Source organism: Onychostoma macrolepis, chromosome 18 (assembly GCF_012432095.1).
Source record: "Onychostoma macrolepis isolate SWU-2019 chromosome 18, ASM1243209v1, whole genome shotgun sequence".
In the NCBI taxonomy this organism is placed as follows: domain Eukaryota; kingdom Metazoa; phylum Chordata; class Actinopteri; order Cypriniformes; family Cyprinidae; genus Onychostoma; species Onychostoma macrolepis.
Window position 1 is genome coordinate 25,271,924 of NC_081172.1, and position 25,232 is coordinate 25,297,155.

Here is a 25,232-nt window from a genome sequence, read left to right on the forward strand (position 1 = left end):
ATATCAATTAACTTAATTAGTTGCTAGATGTTCTCCCAGCTGAATCTTCTCAAAATTTCTTGCTTTTCAGCCCTTTGTTACCCCTGTGCCAACTTTTTTGAGACCTGTTGCATGCATCAAATTTGAAATGAGATCATTTAATGGATAAAAGTGTAAAATTTCTCTGTTTAAACATTTGTTATGTTATCTATGTTCTATTGTGAATAAAATATTGGCTCATGTGATTTGAAAGTCTTTTAATTTTCATTTTATTCAAAATTTAAAACAAAATCCCAACATTTCCGGAATTCGGGTTGTATGTCTTAGTAAGATATTTAAATGCTTAGTCTTTTGATTAAAGCTCTGTATTTTTTATTGTGGTGGGAAAAAACATATACAATTTATTATTATTATTATTTAATTTAATGGAAAATATTATCATCAAAAATGTCAATTCAAACAATGTTTTTTTTATGAAAAATATTATTTTTGATATTCTTGACTGGTGTATGTGCCCATATTCTAATCTCTTATGTTAAGTAATGCTACATATGAGAAATAATAATACTGATACTTATGTCAGTAAACAGAGCTAAAAAGAGCTAAACACCGCAAGCTGATCAAATGCGTCTGCAGGTGTAGAGAGGTGACCCAACCGATCAGAAGCTCTGCAGTAATAAAAGAGAACAAACGCAGAGTAAGGCCTGGATTACCTTCCAGGAAGTACAAGTGTGTGTATGTGTGCATCATTCTGAGGCCAAGGGGCGAGATCTGTACATAAACCTCCTTTCAAATCTCTCTCGCCGGAAGATTCACCAGTCACAGCAAAGAAAACCCACACCAACACAAACAGACACTCTCCATGTCAATAATAAAACTGCACCTGTGATGGATGTTCTCTCACTCAACAGCCTTCATAAATAACAGGTTATAATTAGATTGATCTTTTTACCAGGACGTAAATAAAAAGCTAAAATTTATCTGCACATGTAAAGCACACAAGACAATCAACTTTAACTGTGTAGGAATTTAATTGAGGCCTTTTTGTTAAAATAAGCCCAACCTTTTTTGTTGTTGTTTTCAGGGGTTTGACAGCTCTGACAAATTCAGAGGTCAAACTTCCAAGGAGGAATTTAAGAGGTGAATTTATTATTAATGAATCATCTTTTAGCTACACATTTAATAAACCACAAGCAGGCCACATCAAGGTTATTGCGCTTTATTGATGTGTTGCAATGATGAGCATTTTCCAACTTTATAAAATATACAAACAAATAACTGCAGGTTTGATTTTCTGGATTAGACACCTACTTTACTGTGATTATCCAATCACAAAATGATTTAAAAAAAAAAAAAAAGAATTACTCGTCTTCCTCTTCCTCCTCCTCTTCATCACTGATGACATATTTTTTGGGTTTCTTGGCAGCAGATTCCTCATCTTCCTCTGACTTCCGCTTTCCAGAGTTCTCTCCCTCCTAAAAGAAAGGATAAATAAATACCCAAAACAAATTTTAATCTACTGAAGTCTGTTCATGTTGGTAAGGTGTCGTCAACCAAAATCATTTAGAATTTAGCTTTTCTTGACCATTTTAAGCCTCTCAAAGCCTCAGAATTAAATTGACTTTTTTTTTTTAAGCTTTAAAAAGAACAAATAAATTTACCCCCTACAGTAAATAATTTTAGAAATACAATACAATCCTTATGCAGGATTTACCAATCAGAACAAAGTTCTGGCAAAAAAAAAAAAAAACAACACATGGGAATATAATCAAATGATGTGATTCATCTTCAAAGTATAGTTCAGGCAAAACTGAAAATTCTGTAATAATTTACTCACCCGTGTGTCATTCATCTTAAGAACACAAAGATATTTTTAACTTTTGTCCATTCAGTGAAAGTCCACGACACGAAAATGTTCAAGCTTCAAAGTTCATAAAAACTCAAAGTCATACAGTTTTCTGAAGATACAGGATCAATTTTTGTTTAGGCTTTTCATCACATATGAATAATGGATGGACAAAAATGATGTGAGAACACCAAAAATATCTTGTGTTTTGTAGATAAACTGAAGTTGTATGGGTTTGGAGCAACGTGTGTGTGAGGAAATGACAGAATGTAAAGAGGTTTGGTTTGACTCAAGGCTTAGATCTTTTCACTGAAGAAAATGAATGGGAAATATCCATCTGTAACCAAGGCTGCTGAAAACTGGGAAGTCACCGTTATGCTCATGGTTGTGACGTTATTACCATTCCATTTTTGATGATTTTTATTTCTCAAACTGTCTATTTGGACTGAAATATTCACCTCATCACTGTCCAGTCTCTTGGCCTTCATCAGCCGCTGGGCCTTGTCTTCATCAGAACCTTCATCGCTGTCTGAAGAATAGATCCTGGCTCGTTCCTCTATGACCCACAAACAAACAAACAATTAAGCCCAGCTCAGAATTCAGGGCTGATTTTCAAGCATTCCAGAGAGATGTTCTTTCAGTAAATACCTCTTATTGGCACAAACAAATCAAACTGAACAAACTAATCTAAATCTCAGTCGGACTCCGGCATAATGCAGTATTAAGGAGCCGGCAGGTAATCGGCTAACGGCTGTAACAGTTACTGTCAGTGAGAAAGCGCGTGTGTGTGCATGAGACATGCTGTTTTGGGAACACAAGCTGTTGTTGCAGTGCAGAATGTTCTAGCTGATCGCAGCAGGTCTCAAACTCACTCAAAGAGTCTGTTGTGCAGAAACACTGACCCACGGGGGAGCGAGGGAATACAATACAGACGACAGACACAGCACCCCACCACAGTTCAGAGGCCATTTCAACTGACCTACTTCTTGTAGAGACGACTGTTTTCACACTACAGCTATTGATGCAGACATAGCGACTGGATTTGATTTTAAGTTTGTGTAAAGGGTGTTCCTCGAAAAATAAGTTTGGGGGTACCATGTGTCTGCATTGGTACTATTGTACGGAAATTATTATTATTGATGCACGAATTTCTGCAACTGAAAATGTTCATCAAAACAGCATAAAAATTATAGAGATAGTTCACCCAAAAATGAAAATTACCCCATTATTTACTCGCCCTCAAGCCGTCCAAGGTGTATATGACTATCTTCTTTCAGACAAATACAATCGGAGTTATATTAAAAAAATGTCCTGGCTCTTCCAAACTTTATAATGGCAGTGAATGGGGGTTTGAGATTTTGAAGCCCAAAAAAAAAAAAAAAAAAAAATGCATACATCCATTATAAAAAGTGCTCAAAAAAACCAAACAGCTCCAGGGGGTTAATAAAGGCCTTCTGAAGCAAAGCGATGCGTATGTGTAAGACAAATATCCATATTTAAAACTTTATAAACCAGGGTTTCTGCAGGATTTTTAAGCTCAAATTTAAGACTTTTTAAGACCTTTTTAAGACCTGCACAAATAAAATTAATACCATATGAGCAGGGTAGGGCAATGTCTATGGTAAACTATTAAACTGTAAAATGACTGTAAAAAGCATGATTTACAGTTCAGATATAAGTGTTCAGGAAAACAAAACGTTTTATAAAATACACTTCACATTTCAGCCTTTAAACCATTTTTTAAGAAAATGGATGAGTCAAAAATATTAATTACATTAATTTAAACAAGTATTAGCAATAAATTATTATATTAATTAAATAACATACAAACATTTTACTGTTTAGATTTTTATAATGAATTATCTTCTTATTGACCCACCAGTTCACATTTACAGCTCTGCGTGTTTGCAAGGTAAAAACATGGGTCGATTTTCACATTGGTCTGAACAAAAAACCTAATGTTCCTGCAATACCGGAGGCTGCAGTTCTAGGACCCTATTTTTTGGGACAGCGCTATCTACTCCAACAGAGGAGACCTGATTCAAACAAACAAACAAACAGATGCAAAGACTAGATCCTTGGAAACTATTCATTTTTTATCTTTCCATCTTATTTTTTAATGTAAGAGCTAGCGTGAACTGTTTGAGGGGGAGTCAGCAATCTCCATTTAGCCTTTTTAGCTGTGCAAAACAGTTCATTGTGATGCTGGATGTTGTAAATTAGTATTTGTATTCAAATTATTTTACATTTATTGAAGTACTAATAATCACACCAATTTGTACCGTTTTACCATTTACTGCACTTTAAGTTTGTCATACATCAGACGTGAAGCGCTTCGACTAATGAACTGAAGTCTCTTACAGACACAAGTCTTTCTTTCCAAGAAAACTGAATTTAAAACCAGAATATATAGAATATATTGAAATAAATTAGGTTAAATATTTCAAGAGGGTTACCAACGGGTATGTTTAGGGTTAGGAGTTGGTTAGGACAATAATTAAGTGTATACAATTAAACAACTACATAATTCCTTAAAAAATAATAATATACAGAATTGAATAGCAAGTGCTATAAAATAGTATGAGCCACTAATATTTGGTCATTTAGCAGATGCTTTTATCCAAAGCGACTTACAAATGAGGACAATGGAAGCAATCAAAATCAACAAAAGAGCAATGGTATGCAAGTGCTATAACAAGTCTCAGTTAGCTTAATGCAGTACACATAGCAAGGTTTTTTTTTTTTTTTTTTAAAGAATAGAATTAGAATAGAGAGTGCTAGAGTTAGAGGGTCAAATAAAGATGGAAGAGATGTGTTTTTAGCCGATTCTTGAAGATGGCTAAGGACTCAGCTGCTGGGATTGAGTTGGGCAGGTCATTCTACCAGGAGGGAACAGTTAATGTAAAAGTCTGTGAAAGTGATTTTGTGCCTCTTTGGGATGGTACAATAAAGCGACGTTCACTTGCAGAACGTAAGCTTCTAGAGGCACATAAGTCTGAAGTAATTCATTTAGGTAAAGTGGTGCAGAGCCAGTGGTCGTAGCTATTGGTAGCCAGTGCAAATTGATAAACAGAGGTGTGATGTTCTTCATTCTTTCTTACATTATTTTTGGCTCATTAAAAATTAATCTTGCTGCATGTTCTGGATTAATTGTAAAGGTTTGATAGAACTGGCTGGAAGACCTGACATAATGCATACATACAAAAAAAAAATAAAAAAAATTCTCATATATATATATATATATATATATAGGGTCCTAGAAATCCAGTTCTGAAACTACATCCTCTGGTATTGCATGAATACACTACTCGCAACAGCCTTATTGAACATGCGCATTCATTCTCTGCCAGCAGGAGGCGCTTTCGAACTGTTTCCGCGGTAACAGCAGAACACAAAGCAGCACTGGACTTTGAAACGTGCTGCGCTCATATTTATTTATAGCTTTTTGAAGTTTAATTGTCACATTAAGCTGCATCGTGATTCTGGTCTGTACCCAAATTTAAGACCTCTTGAAATCATTATTAAGACTTTCTTGTACAATTTAAGACATTTTAAGACTTTTTAAGGACCCACGGAAACCCTGTAAACTTAATCTCTGACTTATATTTTAATTTAATTTATTATTTATCTCAAGTACTTTTTATGATGGATGGACAGACTTTTTTGGGGCTTCAAAATCTCGACTCCCATTTACTGCCATTTCACTGCATTTTTGATGAAGAAAGTCATACACATAGGGCTGGGTTGCCAATATCCATTCCTCCATTTTATTTATTATATTTAGTCTATGCTTTTTATTATGTATGATGTATTAACAAAACTTCACTGAACATTATTTGTATCATGCCTACCCTCCAATAATCACAATAAGCTTTGCTTTGTTACTTTTGGTGTGAAATGTCTTTCAAAGCTTGCAAATTCTGTCAATTTGATCACATATTTTGAAAAAATAGCCATCGTTTTGACGCCATTTAATTGGCGTTTAAAGTGAAACATTACAACTGAAATGTATCATGTCTCATGTAATTGCTGAGTGATGTCAATATAACAGTTTCTAAACAATATGCCATGTAACGTTACATTTATCCCAAGAAAGCCAAACAATGTCCATAAGCTCGATAGTTTGCTAGAATAACTCTAGAGAGGCGTATTTTGCATACTCATTGTTATGGAGAGACCTTGACATTGTCTTCAACACGGTTTTGACTGTTCTCACTGTTCTTATACATTTTAGAAAGTTACATGGGGTTTGCTGGTTTAGGTTTCCTGATTTATCTGAGTGAGCATGACCTTAAAAGAAGTGTAAACTTGTAGATAAACGCTCATTTTAGCTAATTGTATCTCTCCTTTTTTAATGTATGTTGGATTTAACTTTTGCTCTTAATTATCTTGTGTACTTATTTATTAAATTATATGGTGCAGCAAGAGTTTATTTTATAAAAATGGAATGTTCCAATTAGTAAGAGCAGGAAAAATGTGTATGGCTGTCACTATCAGTAATAGGAACTAGTCGAGTAGTTAAGAGTAAGGGTGAATCCCATTTCTCTGTCTTACCCCTTCCCCTACGTCTTACCCCTAGCCCTTGTCCCTCGAAACCGAGTGGTAAGCGCTAGGGGTGAAAACATACCCCTATGAAATGAGACACCACTTGGTTACGGTTACGTCATCATACACCGTCGCTAGCTGGCTGCTACGTCACCAGAGCCGACAAGTGTTGACCACGAACTTTGGATCGTTTTACAAACTTGTTAAAACTGTAGACATGCATGGAGTCCATTCAAGGCTAGTCTGCGGGACTGTTGTGCAAATCAGTTATGTAACGTTAGCATCGCAAACTAGCGATTTTTTAAAAACGTTTCGATTAAGAACATGGTTGCAAATATATATGTACAGGACTGTCTAGAGCACAAAACAAGACTGTCGTAATTTTTAAATAAATTATTTAAGCCGAAAATACTTGATTGTTGCCGGTTGCGCAGTGTGTTCTGGGTACCCCTCGGTTTCAAATAAGCTCGCGAAAATGCTTGGTTTTAAGGGTATCTACCCTTCCCTTAGCCCTACCCTCGATCAAAACAAGAATTGGGATAGCCCTTACTCTCACGTGAACGCGCAAAACTAAGGGGAAGGGGTGAGACAGAGAAATGGGATTCACCCTAAGTCGAACAAGGTTACCATTTTTATTTTTAGTATCTAGCAGTTTTAATTTGAAGAAGTTTTGTTTTATTTAGGCTATGCTTCTAACCATATTTTTTTGCACATCAGCTTTAAATAAACAACTTTTTGGACGCCAACATCACTCCCATGTTTACATCTCAATGTGATTCTCCTGATGACTGCTTGGATCCCTATCACAATAATAATTTACTTAACTTGCTGGTGAGGTCTCATTTATTGTATGTAATAATTCTTTCATTAAAAAAAAGTTATTACAGCGACTATTTAAAGGTTACTATTTTAACAATGAAATGGAGAGTTAAAACAATTATATCATTAGAAAGTTTAGAGAAAACTGTTTTCTGAAATTTAAATGTTCATGTACAACAGTAGTGTAGATTTTTAAATATATTTGATTAATTAATTGATTATTAAATAAACTTTATTTTGGTTTTGGCAAAAAGTGCATTTAAAGTGCATTTCAGGTGCATCATTAGAGATGATATACAGAACTTAATTTAGTTTGGCCAGCTGTGTTAATTTAATGTATAGACATTTCAAAAAGAAGAGAGAGTAAGCAATACTGCATGTACGCTAAATGCTATTTGTAAAGTGGTCTTTGCATGGATCTTCATACAATCTGAAACCTTTGGGGCAATGTATACATAACGCCCCAGGTGTATACATGTCTTGCATATCACCTACCCCTCAGACCTCCACCCTTATATTTGCTCTTGATGGCAGCCAGGCTGATGGATTCTTCACCCTCCTCATCCTCGTCATAGCGGTCTGGCTCTAGATACCCTGCATTCAGACCTCGCTGATGCTGTTTCTCTCTCATGCGTCTCTGCTGGGATTCACGACGGATGGATGCACGTAACCTCTCCTCTTCTTTCTGCACAAACAGACACACACAAAAAACTCAGTCACAGCAGAATTGAATACATCCACATCCTAGTTTATAAGTCAACATGGAGATAAATATAGATGCATTTTATCGGAGTAATGAAAAAGGATTTAAGAACTAAACCTTACTGGATTTAATAAATAATTTTGTATATTAAATTTAAATCCAGAGTTCCCACACTTTCCACCAGGGATTTTCCATGCCTTTCCAGTCAATCATAACCAGATATGTTTTTTTTTTTTTTAATGCAATCATTTTACAGAGATTGCTGGAGTTTGTTAGATACTAAACAGATATATTGTGAAATGACACAAAAAATGTTTTGAATATTATTTTAAAGCAAATTTTATTCCTGCAAAGTATCAAGCTGAATGTTCAGCATCATTACTCCAGTCTTTAGTGTCAAATGATCTTACAGAAATCATTCTAATATGCCGATTTGCTGCTCAAGACATTTATCAACAATTTTGAAAACAGTTTTTCTGCTTACTATTTTTTGTGACAAACTGTGATACATTTTCAAGACTCTTTTATAAATAAAAAGTTAAAATGAGCATTTATTCAAAACAAATTACAGTGTTTACTGTCATTTTTGCTCAGTTTAATGTAGGGATGCACAATATTATCGGACCAATATCGGAATCTGCCGATAATGGCTTTAAATGTAAATATAGGCATGGCCCGATGTGAAAAATTATGCCGATATGTCTTGCCGATAAGAGGAATACATTAACTCACATGTGCTCAAGGTGTGCTAGCGATTAGATCATGTCAGCAGTGTTGCTCGTTCTTGAAGCACAGTTTTGTCTGAATGATAATTAGATTCACTGTTTTGGATAGCTGCATTTAAACTCGTTCGGTGTGTGATATAGAGTCAACAGTAATAGCACCTGCAGTGGCAGCAGCGGCAGCCTCCCCCGGGTCCTAATGCCCGCTCATAAAGGAGTTTTAATTCTGTAGGGGGCGCTGTTGGCCTACTTCTAATAAAATGAAAGCAAAACACACAAATAATATTTAGACCGTTTCTGATTAAATAAAACAGTAATTGATGCTATAAAATCATGAGTATGTTTTGATTTAAAGTTCAGAAGCTATAGCTTACATGAACAAAAAAAAAAACAAACATGTCACTTAAATTAAATAATTTTATATATACACTGATTTAATCATTAATGTGTAATATGTTATATTTTTTAAACAAATGAGCAATAAAAGATTTTCAGAATTTATACAACTCTTGCTTTAGACCATTTACAAATGTTAAATCTTAAAATAAAATGTTAAGGTTACCACTGCATCTTTCTGAAAAGAATTGCAGCGATTGAATATAGGTTATTTATAGTTATTTTCATATATTTAATGTACTGTCATTCTAAAAGAACTTCATTGTTGTTTATTTAATTCAAACAAATAAATTCTTGTTAAAAACTAAAAATAATGTGCTTATAATTTCTGCACAGGAGAGACTTGGTGTTTTTTCCAAACAAAAGGAAATATATCGGTATCGGCATCGGCTATCGGCCAAAATGAGTTGAAAAATATTGGCATATCGGATACCGGCAAAAATCCAATTTCGTGCATGCCTAGATTAATGCATTCTTGCGGAGTAAAAGAATTATAAACTTACTGACCCCAGCATTTGAATGGTATACAATGTAAATTCGGCCCAGCCGAGTCATAAACAGGTCCAAACAGCATAAACACTATTTATGCATGATTATTATCTGTGAAAGCCACTTTCAATAAAACTTGTGAAATCATTTTATAGCTCTTCATTTACGAGAGGAATTATCCAGAGAACTGTCGCCACTTTAACTCCAGCAAGGCTGTCTAATGGTGTCTGGGACTTTGGGACTGACTTATGGTTGTCCATCTGATATGAAATCTGGCTTTTTGGACATTAGACTTCTGGTCAGAAGGAGATAAATGAGAGGGAGAGGAAATAGATCAAAACATTTACAGTACTCCACTTTAGTTGTTGGACAATCTGTTTAGATAACACGGCTGAAACCATACAAGCATAACCCGCTGCTGTCAAGATCTGCTGTGTGTGAGGAAACGTGCTGCGAGCCGAGATGGCCTGATCTTCACAGACTGTGATATATCTGTTACGTGTCCGTTGAGGTTTTGTCAAATGAAATGACAAAAGCTGAGTCACTGTGTGTAATCTTGTCCTTTAAGTTCCAAAACATATTGGTTAAACTCCTTAGCAGGACAGCTTTATGACCTAGTTTCCTCTGAAACCTCCAGGTTTTCAGGAGGAAGAGTTTTTCATTCAGGAGGATTTAAGTTGTGATATAACCACCCTCTGAAAACTCACTGCATTTCTGCATTGATATGAATCCTGCAGAATTTTCCATCAGTCTCGGGCTAAACTCAAATCTCTTTGCTGAGTGAAATGTATGCATTTGTTCTACCTTTATCATCTCATTTCTCTGGGATTCTGGGTCTCTGCCAGCCATGGGCAGAATTCGGATCTTCTGTGTCTTTGAGCAGCGGTCAGCGAGAGAGAGGGTCATTTTCCTGTGTGTGGCGCTGTCTGTGGAGTGAGGTCTGCAAAGACACATGCATAATAATATAAAACCACTTTAAACATTTTAGAATTATTATAAATGCATATTAACTGAGAAACTGCATGAAACAGGTGTACTTTTAAAAATCTGTCACACTGCAAAAGCTTAAAAAGGATTAAAAATACTTAACTTGAAATATGTACTAATTTTAAACCTAAGATCTTGCTGACAAAAAAAAAAAAAAAAAAAAAAAAAAGCACTAATTTCCATGCTATTTAACAAACCTGAGAGACCCCTGCTGGTGGACTGGTGGCTGTTCAACATCTCAATCCATAGCTAAACTAAAATGTTAGTTGAGGTTCTGGATGCTGATTGGTCAATACAGCATTTCAGTCATGATAAAACATGAAATACACAGCTCCCACAGAGTTCAACTATTAATCAATTATTTAATATTTTTTGGTAACATTCTATTTTAAGTACCAGTTCACAATATTAACTAGTAGCTTATTAGCATGCATATTACTAGCATATTGGCTGTTTATTAGTACTTATAAAGCACATATTAATGCTTTATTCTGCATGACCATATTCTAGATCCCTTAACCCGACCCAATGCCTAAACTTAACAACTACCTTAACTTACTAATTATTAGTAAGCAGCAAATTAGGAGTTTATTGAGGGGAAAAAAAATCTTTGTTCCATAATCTAAAGTAATACCACATTTTTAAGACACTTTGTATCATTAATATTTTCATTATGTGGCAGCCTTTGTGGCCTTCAGCCAAATTTTAACTCTTTAAATATAATCATGATGAGCTTGTTTTAAACCCACCATAGTTCTTTATTAATTTTTACTTTAAACAATTGTCTAACAATTAAAACTCACTATATTTATAAATAAAATGTGCATGTTTTTGTGTTTGGTTTTGGTAAGTGTGTACATTAATCATTTCATATTTCCTTTTCAGTGTCATTTTAAAGGGGTCATATGATGCGATTTCAAGTTTTCCTTTCTCTTTGGAGTGCTGTTTGTGCATAGATAAGATCCCTAAAGTTGCAAAGACTAAAGTCTCAAACCCAAAGAGATATTCTTCATAAAAGTTAAGACTTGTCCACGCCCTCCTAAAATGGCTCATTTAAATGCCCCCACATGTCTACATCACTGTGTGGGAAGATTTGCATAGCACCGCCCAAATGTATACACAAAGAAAGAGGGCGTGATTTTCATTCTCGCTGTAGTATTGCTGCTGCCACCGACGCCATGTCCTGGAGATGCTGTGTTTCGTTCTGAAAGCGAAATTACTCTGTTTGGGCTTCCAAAAAGGGACATAACTAGAAATCAGTGGTTAAGTTGTATTTACAACACTGTTCCACTGTTTAAGTTGTATTTACAACGGTTCAACCCAAATATTTGAGTGTGTGCAGCACATTTTACGGAGGACTATTTCCTGAACCTGGGAGAGTAGCCTACAGTGGGGCAAAAGTGGGGCAATTCCAACTTTGCAAGGACAGTCTGGCGCTTCTGACTCACAGCCTGTAAGTATGTTTTCATATTAAAAGAATTTGCCACTGACTATTCAAACGTAAGTTTTGAGCATTGTAGAGTAGCGCTTGTTGTTTATTGTTTCTCCGATCACAAATGCAGACATGGTAATGTTTACATGGTGCGATGCAACGCGACACGTAAAAAGACTGTATAAGTTATTATAATCTGTAATTATGTCCCCACTGGATGCAAAAAATGCCTCGTTTGTAATGGGTTTTATTGTTTGACTCGTCGCACCGGGACATGGCATCACAATACGGTAAGGGGCATAACATTTCCGTTACATGCTTGAGGTATTCGGCCAATCACAACGCACTGGATAGCTGGCCAATCAGAGCACACCTCGCTTCTCAGAACGATAAGCTTTGTAAAAATCGACGCGTTTCAGAAAGGCAAAGCATAGAGGGGCAACAATAATGTACAGTATGTGGAAAATAATGTGTTTTTTTAACCTTAAACCACATAAATTGCATTACAGCAATTACACAAAATAATATCCTTTTTAGCAACGTCATATGACCCCTTTAAATAAATAAATACATATATTTTAGGCTGTCAAACTATTAATCGCATACAAAAAGTTTTGTTTACATAATACATGTGCTGTGTAATATATATATATATATATATATATGTGTATATATAAATACACACACATGCATGTATATATTTCAGAAAAATATTGTTTATATATCAAATATATTTTTTATAATATAAATTATATATGAATATAAATGTAGACATGTAAATATTTTCAAAATATATAATGTGCGTGTTTATTTATATATACATAGAACACATTATGCAAACAAAACTTATTTTGTATGTGGTTAATCGTTTGACAGCACTAATATATATATATATATATATATATATATGTATATGTATATATGTATGTATGTGTGTGATAGATAGTATCAAACTGCCTTGAATTGTTGTGCAAGCAATTGTTTAGTAAAATGTGCCCTATATCGTCACCTAGCGTCCAACAAGTGAAATAGCACTACTATCAGTACTATAATAGTTGTAGTGTGTGCACCTACTTCATCACATTTTGGGAACACATTTTAGCTCAATTAGCCAGAATTGAGCTAAAGGTGACCACAAAAACAACAACAACAAAAAAATATCCCAAAAGTCTCATTTTGGGAGTGTCCTCATTTGTAAAATGGTATGAAAAAGTTTATATTATTATTCTTGTTTTTAAAATCTCTTCTGTTAGGTTGGGTGTGGGTTAGTTTAAAACTAAGTATACATAAAAACAACAGAATTCTATGCAATGTCACTGTTCATATAACTAAATAAAGTGTGTGTGTGTTTGTCTGAGAGAGAGAGAGAGAGAGAGAAACACACCTGAAGGTGAGTTTGGTCTTGAACACAGCCTGGCCCTGCAGTCCTGTACCCTGGCGGATGAACAGGTGGTTGTGGTCACCCTGCAGTGGAGCTTTATACACGTCAAACACCTCATTCCCCAGGTGCAGAGACATGCTGCAGAACGAGAGTAATGCTGATTTCCATAGATGTGTTTCATTATACCTTAAGAACATTACTCGGCACTAAAATCTGCATGCATATCCTAGGGGTTGAACAACTTCTGACTTTTTTAAAGTTGACTTATGTGATGAAAGTCAAGTCGAAGTCATTAATGAACAAATAAGCCTGCAACTCAGACTCAAACACCTTGTGCACAGCCATGGCATATGACACAGCACTGCCCACATGGCTATTGCTCCTATAACAGCTCATTTTTATCAGTTCTTTTGTCTTTAGGTCGTTATATTTCTCACAGATTTCTTCTCGTTCTAAATCCGATACAGATAAAGTAGCACAGTAAAGATCACATTCATATAAATACATTAGTGAGGAGACGGAGTGTGTGAATTAATTCTACCTGGCAGCGACTCTCTACTAGTAGTGAAGCTGTAGGACTTAGAAACTGAAAAGTTCTAGCATATTTCTTAATAACTAAGCTATTTTATTGAGATATCAAAGAACAGTGTTGACAGTGCTGAATGATTCTGTGCGCGTGATGTGCGAGCTACTGTCTGTAGTCTGTGTGTGTGCGAGTTACAGTGCAGCAGCGCATTAGATTAGAACGCCAATTAACTTACCTGTACAATAAGCCGTTTAAAACGTGCATTCTCCCGTTCAATTTCAAGCATCCAGTAATATAATCTCACATGTCTTGTGGAGAGCTTTTTTTTTTTGTTGTCATTTTAACTGTTTGGAAACAAAGCGTAAATGTGGAAGTCCTTCAAAGATTTCTTATCCCGTTGCGCCCTCTATAGGGCCAGCAACTAGTCGATGTCAAGCTTAAAGCGTCATGACAGAGCACTGAAGTCGACTAGTCAGTGCAACCCCTAGCGTATCCTCACCTGCCATCTGACCATTTAACGATTCGTGCATTGCTCTCCTTGAGTTCATTGCCCTCCTCATCACGCCGAGACCGCCATCTGATGGTGTTCTCCACCTTCAGTTTCAGACGGGTTCGTCCTTCCTCATCTAACATCTCCTCATCCTCAAACTCATCCTCATAGTACTGAGGGTCAAAAGGCCTATGGAGAGATGGTGAGGAAGGAGACAGACAGTCAAATGACTGTTTGGATAAAGCATTTAGCGACTTCAGTTCAGTGTTCCAGGAGACATTCACACACCTGGGCTCCACACTGAGAAAGTTGGGTAATTTGACGAAGTACAGCTCGCTGCCCAGATCTGTGCTGACTTTAGGAATCTCCACTTCGATCCTTGTCTCTGGAACCGGCTCCTCCTCGTGCTGATCTCCCTCCAGACCATCCTCAGCATCCTGTTCATTCAGTTCAGATCAGTCAGGTGTTAGAGGATGACACAAAAAAAAAAAAAAGTAAATTAGGACTGTTTTGGAAGACAGAAACAGGGATGCAATCTCATCAGGGGTGAAAAAGGTGACAATGAAATTATTATTATTATTATTAATTATTTTTATTAAATTAAAAATAAAAATGAAGAAATGTTTTACTTTACTAATAATGCTATTATACTGTAAAATGATTATAAACAAATATAATCTATTTATTTTGGAAAAAGTAAAATTACAATAGTAATATTCATGGTTGTAATCATTTCTTTGCTTTCGATTTTGTTGCATTTGCATTTTCAAAAGTGCACTTTAAGTGACCCAAACTACTGAAGATATGAACTTTGTGAGGAGCAGCATTAAACCGAGCCGCTTCAGGCAATGCAAACACTGGATGTAAATCATGCTGCACTTCAAGCACAAAGCTCTTTTTTTGTTTTGTTTTTGATTCTCATATCATTGACTCCTTGCAGACTCCTAAGATCTACACAGATGACCCATTTTGGACTAAAACAGTAACAAGTCTGCATCTCTGAAGAAGAAGTGTAGAATATAATGAATTAAATTTCAGAGCACTTTTATAAACGAACCAGAGCATCCTAACATTAGGAGTTAGCAGTCTGGCAAACATATTATAATGGTAGAAGTAAATTTGAATCACAGTAACGGCATATACATAAACACCATCATTATTTTTGCAGGAGACTCGATGAAAGAAAAAAAGAAAAAAAATAAATAAATTGCACACACTCCTAAATAGCATGGAACACAAACAAGCAAGTACACAGGCAAATGCTTAAACAGCCAAACACACACACAAAAATATGCCTGTCTTTGCAAATATTCCTGTAAACACAGTGGTTTGTGTTACAACTGGGCAGTCGTGGCCTAATGGATAGAGAGTCGGACTTGTAACCCGAAGGTAGCAGGTTCGAGTCTCAGGTCCGGCAGGGATTGTGGGTGGGGGAGTGAGTATCCAGCACTTTCTCCACCCTCAATCACAGAACAGTGTTGACAGTGCTGAATGATCCACGACTGAGGTGAGACCCTTGAGCAAGCCACTGAACCCCCAACTGCTCCCCGGGAATGTGTGTGTGTGTTTGTTCACTTCTCACTGCTGAGTGTGTGCACTTGGATGGGTTAAATGCAGAGCACAAATTCCAAGTATGGGTAAATGCTGCTATTTGTGGCTTTAAAGTTAATCAAACAACAAAAGAAAATAAGAACATCACTCACTGCTCTTGACAGAATAACTTTTAGGATTAACCTTTGTTTAATTTATACAGTGAAGACCAAGCAGTGCTCTTTTTTTCCATTTGACTTTTTTTTTTGTATAGGCTGTTGTTTACCAGAATAGACCTCTCTGAAAAACAAAGCACCGTTTCATTTGTTCTATTGTATTGACCTTTTGTTTGTAATTTATACTTGGTTCTTAATGTATTCAATTATTGTATGAAGGATATTTTTAACTTAATTGGTATACAAAACTGCAAAAATTGACTATTATCTAAAATTATTCTTATCATGAAATAATATGTTGATCATATCAGCCACCTCTAATTGTGTTAAATAATCGTGACTATGATCTTAGAAGTTTCTTTTGCTGGCACATCCAGATTGGTAGTAACAATAACAAGCGTAAACACAGTGCAAGAAAACGTTACAGCATAAAGAGTATTTTAGAGCATAAAGAGATAAAAGAGTATGGAGTATTTTAAAATAAAATAATAACAAAAATTACTTCAATCTGAGTTTAATCATATGGTAACACTTTAGTATAGGGACCAGTTCTCACTACTTGTTGCTTACTAGCATGCCTGTTATTAACATTCTGCATGACCATATTCTACATACCTAATCCTACCCAATACCTATATTTAACAACTACCTTACTAACTATTAATAACGGGGGTTAAAGCAAAAAAAACATACATATATACATATATATATATATATAAATAACATATATTTAGATTTAAATTTTTTCCTCAGCCAAACCCCATTCCACAGCCATACCGGTCACACACCCAGTTTAAGAGCCGTGTTTTTCTTCTTGTAATTAAGAGCGCTTGTCCTCCTAATTTAAAAAATTTAGGAGCACCTTCTAATCAATAATAAAAATTCTGATCAAAAATTTGCCTTATTAATACTACAAGTGGTAACTAAATAATTGTTTTTAAATACAAAGACAGTATGTTAAAAGCACATTTTAGTTCATATTCATGGTGTCTCAAAATAGCACAGTTCAGTACACTTAGATGATCTTAAGTTTATCTTAAGAAGTACTAAATGATCATTTTTAGTATATTAAGTCAAGTCAAAGTTTGTTTCTATAGCACGTTTAAAAGCAACAGAGTTGCGCCAAAGTGCTGTACAACATATACAAATACAATACAGCAAATACAGTATATGTATGTATGCATGTATGCATATATATACACACACATAAAAACACAAAAAAAAAACAACATCATATGAAAATTAAAAACATAAAACAGAATCTAAGCCAAATTGGCAACAGAGCCTTAAGCAGGCATTATTCAAAAGCCAGAGAGAACAAATACGATTTGAGAGCAGACTTAAAACTAGCTAGTGAAGAAGCGAGTCTCACATTTACAGGCAGACTATTCCAAAGTTTCGGGGCGGTAGCTGAAAAAGCCTGGCCACCCTTGGGTTTACAGCAACAACGAGGGACCGTTAAGAGAAACTGATTACTGGATCTAAGAGCTCTTTGAGGAGAGTAAGCAATCAGAAGGTCACTGATATATTTTGGTGCAAGGCCAGCTAACGCCTTGTACACAAAAACAGCTATTTTAAAATAGATTCTGAACTTTACAGGAAGCCAATGTAAAGATGCTAATATTGGAGAAAAGTGATTCTTGTTCCAGTAAGAAGCCTCACTGCAGCATTCTGGACGATTTGTAAACGAGAAATCGCCGTTTGAGGCAGTCCACAATAAAGGGAATTACAATAGTCCAGGAGAGATGTTATGAAAGCATGTATTACAGTCTCCAAGTCTTTATGAGGCAACAACTGTTTCAACTTAGCAATGGATCTAAGATGGAAAAAGCTGCCCTTTACCACTGTACTATTAAGTACTAATAAAGAGAAAATAGAGCACTTTAAGTGCATTATGAAAGTGCAGTTGTTTTTCACCTGGGCAGCCTGGAACATAACATTTATTTCCATGATCTGCCATTTTTGCTGTGTGCAAACACAGATAATACCTGCAGAACTTCTGATGATTCAGCTGGCGTCTGGCATAGAACATGGGCCGGTATATGCAAATGTTGGGGGCATAACTATTAGTGATCCCGACTGTTATGTCACAGTCTGTGTTATGTTCTGATTTGCCTATTTTTCAGTGGTCTTTTTTATTCATGAAATTTACATAAGAAGGAGGGAACAATGGTGTTTGAGGTTCACGGTATGTCATTTCCATGTACAGAACTCTTATTACTCAACTATGCCAAGGTAAATACAGTTTTCCATTCTATGGCACCTTTAAAATTTATGCAGTGTTTCCTCTAGGATTTTTTCCAGCTGTGGTGGCAGGACTATTTCCCATGGACAACGCTCCCTCCCCACCAATTAATCAAGTGCACTCAGAATTGAATTTATTTTAACTAAAAAAGACAAGTAAATAGTAAATAATAAAATAAGAACACAAAGTAATGACAATCAATAGCACAAACAAAAACAAGATAAAAATTAAATTATCAGTAGGCTGCTTAGTTTTTTTTTTTTTAACTATAATCTATTAAACTGTAAAATAACACTGGATAGTCTTCATATAATGAAAGACAGCAGCAGGTTTCTTTAGGCTGCTGTCTCTTTAAAGCCTGGCTCACACGGTGCGATTTTGGCCACGATTTGGTCGTCTTGAGACAAATTTTGAAAATCCTAAAAGATTCCTATAATCCTAGGCTAAAATCTGTAGTCTTTGATCGCTGGTTTGACATGTTCACTGACAGCCTGTTGTCAATGGCTGTTGCGATCAAATTTCACCTCCGACGCACAGTCCTGCAGTGTGACTTCGCCTACGACTAACGTCTAACGTCAAAGCTATGAGCAGAATTAATGCTAGAGAATTATTCTATCAGCCATAAACCCCAGCGCTCCCGTCTTCCGCTGACGGAATTCATCTGATATGTTGCCTTTTCTATATAAACACTGGTTGCGCCGCTGTTTTCATGTGGGTGTGTAGAGCTGCATAATCTATTCTTCTTAAATACGCCGGTATTGCCACCAACATTTCTGTCCCGCGTGCAGTTCGCAGTCACTGGACGTGTATGGGTTGACAATGTAAAACTCCTGACAAGTTCTCTTGCGCGCACCCGTTTTTAACTCGTCTTGACTGTCGTACAGTACATGTCGTGACAATAATGACAACTGAGATCCCATAGTGTGACATGATCATCATGTTTGTACAGTCTGACAAGTACAATCCTAAAGCACATGCAAATGTGATACATTCCGTCGGAACCTGCGGGAATGAGTAGAAATATTATTAATAGCCGCAATCCTGCGCCGAAATTCAAGTTCTGCTCTGTGTTCTCTGCTAATAACGCGACTGTGAATGATGCGAGCGGCGTTACTATGTTGTCAGTGTGAAGCTGCAGCCGTGGCGGAGATGATTTTTGGTGTGTCGGCAGAACAATGTTTCTTTTCCCCTCGTTTTTTTCCAGTTGACAGAAATCCCTGATAACTTTTAAAATGGAGTGAACACAGAGCAGTTTTTCCGTGAGCAGGAATGGAAAACCCGGAGTGGATCCAGAGCGGAGTGAATACAGAGCGCTTAGAGCGGAGAGAGGAACGTGCTTTCACTCCACTCCAGGCTTTGATCACATCCCCCTCAGCAGGCCGAATACACCTCGTCTTTCCTTAATTTAAGACCTACTCAAACTAAAATTAAGACATCTATTACACTATTTGAGAAATGTAAGCCTATATACGGCCTTAAAATTATGAAAAGTGAATTTAAGACATTAAGGACAGGCGGTAACCCTGCAATTAACAGAAATCTGCAGTAGCGACGGAAAACTTTAATCCTGTAATAAGCAGAAAATAAGGAGTTTGAGACGAAAGTCATAGTTAACGATTTGTTAATAGTGAGAATTGGACCTTAAAATAAAATGCGACCAATCACAAGTAAAAAATGTGGCTTGGCGCAACCTTGAGAAAATGAAAATTAGGAGGCTGTGTGTGCAAATATCTGACCATTGGTTGCCCAGGTGTGGGAGGTTTCTCTGCATCGCTGTCTGATGAAATATCATCTGCTTCTCCAAACAGATCATTTGCTGCTGGCTTCTTACCTACACGCACACAAAAACAGAGTTTAACAGAGCTGCTGTGTGTATGACAGTATGTTTCATCATAGCAAGCGTCTGTCACTCACCCTGTGCATCAGGGTCAGAATCTGAGTCGGAGTCTGAAGCTATTTTTTTCTTTTTCTTCCGAGTGAATTCCTCCTCGCTGTCACTGCCCTTCATCGACTCTGAAATAAATGACCACAAACACAAAGATTTGTTAGAATATACAGGTTATAGATAAATTTTTATCCAAAAATTACATTTCAGGGGCTGCCAGAGTAGTAGTTCTTCATATTTGGCCACAAATACATTGGGTCTCACTCACTAATAATTATGGAGATTATTCATATTTAAACGCACAAGAGAACTTCTCATGAAAAATGTCACAACTCATGCATGAATTTCTTCTTAGTCTTGTTCTATATATCTATGTACAGGTGCATCTCAATAAATTAGAATGTTGTGGAAAAGTTCATTTATTTCAGTAATTCAACTGAAATTGTGAAACACGTGTATTAAATAAATTCAATGCACACAGACTGAAGTAGTATAAGTCTTTGGTTCTTTAAATTGTGATGATTTTGGCTCACTTTTAACAAAAACCCACCAATTCACTATCTCAACAAATTAGAATACTTCATAAGACCAATAAAAAATAAAAAAAAAACATTTTTAGTGAATTGTTGGCCTTCTGGAAAGTATGTTCATTTACTGTATATGTACTCAATACTTGGTAGGGGCTCCTTTTGCTTTAATTACTGCCTCAATTCGGCGTGGCATGGAGGTGATCAGTTTGTGGCACTGCTGAGGTGGTATGGAAGCCCAGGTTTCTTTGACAGTGGCCTTCAGCTCATCTGCATTTTTTGGTCTCTTGTTTCTCATTTTCCTCTTGACAATACCCCATAGATTCTCTCTGGGGTTCAGGTCTGGTGAGTTTGCTGGCCAGTCAAGCACACCAACACCATGGTCATCTAACCAACTGTTGGTGCTTTTGGCAGTGTGGGCAGGTGCCAAATGCTGCTGGAAAATGAAATCAACATCTTTAAAAAGCTGGTCAGCAGAAGGAAGCATGAAGTGCTCCAAAATGTCTTGGAAAAAAACGGTTGCAGTGACTTTGGTTTTCAAAAAACACAATGGACCAACACCAGCAGATGACATTGCACCCCAAATCATCACAGACTGTGAAAACTTAACACTGGACTTCAAGCAACTTGGGCTATGAGCTTCTCCACCCTTCCTCCAGACTCTAGGACCTTGGTTTCCAAATGAAATACAAAACTTGCTCTCATCTGAAAAGAGGACTTTGGACCACTGGGCAACAGTCCAGTTCTTCTTCTCCTTAGCCCAGGTAAGATGCCTCTGACATTGCCTGTGGTTCAGGAGTGGCTTAACAAGAGGAATACGACAACTGTAGCCAAATTCCTTGACACGTCTGTGTGTGGTGGCTCTTGATGCCTTGACCCCAGCCTCAGTCCATTCCTTGTGAAATTCAACCAAATTCTTGAATCGATTTTGCTTGGCAATCCTCATAAGGCTGCGGTTCTCTCGGTTGGTTGTGCATCTTTTTCTTCCACACTTTTTCCTTCCACTCAACTTTCTGTTAACATGCTTGGATACAGCACTCTGTGAACAGCCAGCTTCTTTGGCAATGAATGTTTGTGGCTTACCCTCCTTGTGAAGGGTGTCAATGATTGTCTTCTGGACAACTGTCAGATCAGCAGTCTTCCCCATGATTGTGTAGCCTGGTGAACCAAACTGAGAGACCATTTTGAAAGCTCAGGAAACCTTTGCAAGTGTTTTGAGTTGATTAGCTGATTGGCATGTCACCATATTCTAATTTGTTGAGATAGTGAATTGGTGGGTTTTTGTTAAATGTGAGCCAAAATCATCACAATTAAAAGAACCAAAGACTTAAACTACTTCAGTCTGTGTGCATTGAATTTATTTAATACACGAGTTTCACAATTTGAGTTGAATTACTGAAATAAATGAACTTTTCCACGACATTCTAATTTATTGAGATGCACCTGTATGTATATATATATATAACACTGGACCGCAAAACCAGTCATAAGGGTCAATTTATCGAAATTGAGAATCACACAACATCTGAAAGCTGGATAAATAAACTTTCCATTGATGTATGGTTTGTTAGGACAGGACAATATTTGGCCGAGAAAATCTGGAATCAGAGGGTGCAAAGAAAATAATAAAATCAAAATATTGAGAAAATCACCTTTAATGTTGTCCAAATGAAGTCCTTTGCAATGCATACTACTAATCAAAAATTAAGTTTTGATATATTTACGGTAGGAAATTTACAAAATATCTTCATGGAACATGATCTTTACTTAATATCCTAATGAATTTTGTCATAAAAAATAAAAAGATATCGATAATTTTGAGACATACAATGTATTTTTGGCTATTGCTACCAATATACCCCAGCGACTTAAGACTGGTTTTGTGGTCCAGAGTCACATATACCATTCTAATATGCCTCACCTGATTTTTGTCTCTCCCCTTCATCGTCAGAATGATCCCTCTCATCGTCTGAGTTCTGTGGTTTGTCCTCATCCTCTGATTGGTCACTTTTTCCACCCCACCTCTCATCTCCAGAATGGACATCTTTCCCTGACCCTTCTCCGTCTGAATGAGGTGTGCCAGGATCTGAATGCCCACTTCCTGCTTCTGAGCGTGGGCTGACCGCCTCTGACCCTGGACTTCCACTTCCTCTGTCAGACCTGTGGCTTCCTGCTATTGAGGCTGGACTCCCCACATCTGATCTGTGACCCCTCTCATCGTCATCATCGTCCTCCTCATGATGGCCCTCTGACCCGCTGTGTTCATTGTCAGAGTGCATACTCGCGTCTGATTGGTTGCCGGATCGTTCTGACTGGCTGCCGCTGTGCTGGGTTCCGCGCTCGTCTTCACTGTCATCTCCAAACAGCTCTTTATTGCTTGGCTTTCCACCATCCTCATCCTCATCTTCGTCATGATCTCTGTCACTCTCACTGCCAGAGGCGTTGCTGACAGATCTGGGTCTCTCATGCTCCGAATCAGAGCCGGAACCAGAGCCGGAATCTGGATGAGACACATCAACACATACATTAGTTTGCTAAATTATTTACCATATGCTTTTATCCAAACTGACTTACAGTATAACTTCATTACACATGAAATCACAGCCCATAAAACTGTCTGTCAGAAGCATTTCACATGATAGAGTAGAGTTGCAAGGAATTAATCATATAAATTGTACAATTAGTAATTGTGTATTATTTTCATTAACACTATAAAGCCTACTATCATATCATAACATATTGGGCCTAAGAATAATTTGGGTCTGTGTTTTTCCCCCCTTCACAAGTAAGCGCTTCATATTCTTCTATATCATACTACATTAGTCAACATTTGAAGTGGATCAAAACCTTTCATCAAAGTTGTCCTAGAACCTAAAATCAAAACGCATTCTTGTCTCAGGACAACTTTGATTAACTTTTCTGATTCACTTCAAATGTTGACTACTGTACATAAACCAAATGTATCAAATATGACACTCAACAAAAACACGCATACTTTTAAAAAAAATTTTATATATATATCTTTTTTAAATATTTAGTCTAAAGATTTGATAAACTGCTCCATAAAAATAATGAATTTAACATACGTAATCTGATCAAATTGCTAAAATTTGATGAAAAAAAAAATATGTGCAGTGCTAACAGACTGATCGTCTTACAACTGCAACCGCTAAATAAGAGCTCATCTGATAGACACATAGCTGCATAACACATAAATGAAACACATCTTCATTCGTTAATGCAATAACGCAAATTTAAAGTACCTCGTTGCTCATTGTCGCTATCGCCATCACTACCGAATAGCTCGTCAATGTCCGCCATTCTCACCGGCTGTAAATAATGACCGACATCCGGGTCAAAGTTTATAAACTAAAAGCGTCGGTAACACTTTATAAAATAAAAGCCCTGCTGATTTTTTATTTTTTTTTCTAAAGTAAAAAAAAAAGCCCTGGAGATATTCTATGCAGACAAAAGTCCCTCGCATGCAGTGAATCAGGTTAGTTTGAGAAGCCAAAGCAGACGACAGCAGGTGGCTGCAGTCAGGGGAGGAGTGAAATAAGTCCAGTGATTTTATGTAAAAATAAATATTAAGAACAAGACACACAAAGTAGGCCTACAGGTCATTTATTTTCCTTCCAAATACATGTTTTCTATCTTCACAACAAAAATATTACAAAAATTCACGACATTCGCTTAATGCAATACGATGCATTAGGTGTTGGGAGGTTTAAACCTTTGAATCAGATGATCTGGGTATATTATCAGTGGTGTATAAAGTACCTGAAAGCCATACTCAAGTAAAAGTACAGATATCTTACCAGAAAATGGCTTTGGTAGAAGTTGAAGTCACCGTTTAGAATATTACTTGAGTAAAAGTCTTAAAGTATGTGATATTTATTGTACTTAAGTATGAAAAGTATATATATATATATATATATATATATATATATATATATATATATATATATTATTATTTTTTATCTTAAACGTACTTAAGTATTGAAAGTTAAAGTACAAGTAAATGCAAAATGGAAAAGAAGTAAATAAATATATATATATATAAAATGTTCATACACAGCTTGAGTAGCAAGATTGTGTTCAGTTTTAACTCTTTATTCCATTTTGTATTTTTGGGGAAGAATAAGAAGCACTTCATCCGGTTCTTAGTGTCTTTCATTCCAACATAAGAACTCACTTCTGGAATCTGCATCTGAAATAGCATTTAGATATATTTACACAGCTTAAGTATCTCAGAGGGGACATGGATGCATTTAACCTGCAGTTACAGATGCATAAATAATGTTTTGTTTTTAACATAAAACGTTGAATACTGATATTTGAAATAATTTAAACATAAAAAAAAAATGGTCGAAATGTGAAATTAAACCGCCAGTAGGTGGCAGCAAGTGACTGCTAATGAGTGAGTCATTGAGATTCAACCGATTCATTCAAACGACTGATTCATTCAGAAACAATGACATTTGATTGTGTTAATGAGTGAGTCACTGAACCATTTATTCAACCGATTCGTTCAAAAAGTTGATTCATTCAACA

The 25,232-nt window shown here is 36.3% G+C and overlaps 1 protein-coding gene across 1 annotated transcript; it reads right to left on the bottom strand.

Annotated features, from left to right (window-relative positions):
• Positions 1–1,182: 1,182 nt before the first annotated feature.
• On the bottom strand, positions 1,183–24,033 carry leo1 (LEO1 homolog, Paf1/RNA polymerase II complex component). The gene is made up of 11 exons (XM_058752059.1): positions 23,942–24,033; positions 22,600–23,178; positions 20,181–20,279; positions 20,003–20,097; positions 14,604–14,752; positions 14,325–14,504; positions 13,303–13,437; positions 10,304–10,439; positions 7,685–7,874; positions 2,284–2,381; positions 1,183–1,454 (listed from the first exon to the last, which is right to left on the bottom strand). Exons 1-11 carry the CDS (start codon positions 23,997–23,999, stop codon positions 1,341–1,343), a joined length of 1,833 nt encoding a protein of 610 aa, XP_058608042.1. The 5' UTR covers positions 24,000–24,033; the 3' UTR covers positions 1,183–1,340.
• Between the last annotated feature and the right edge of the window lie 1,199 nt (positions 24,034–25,232).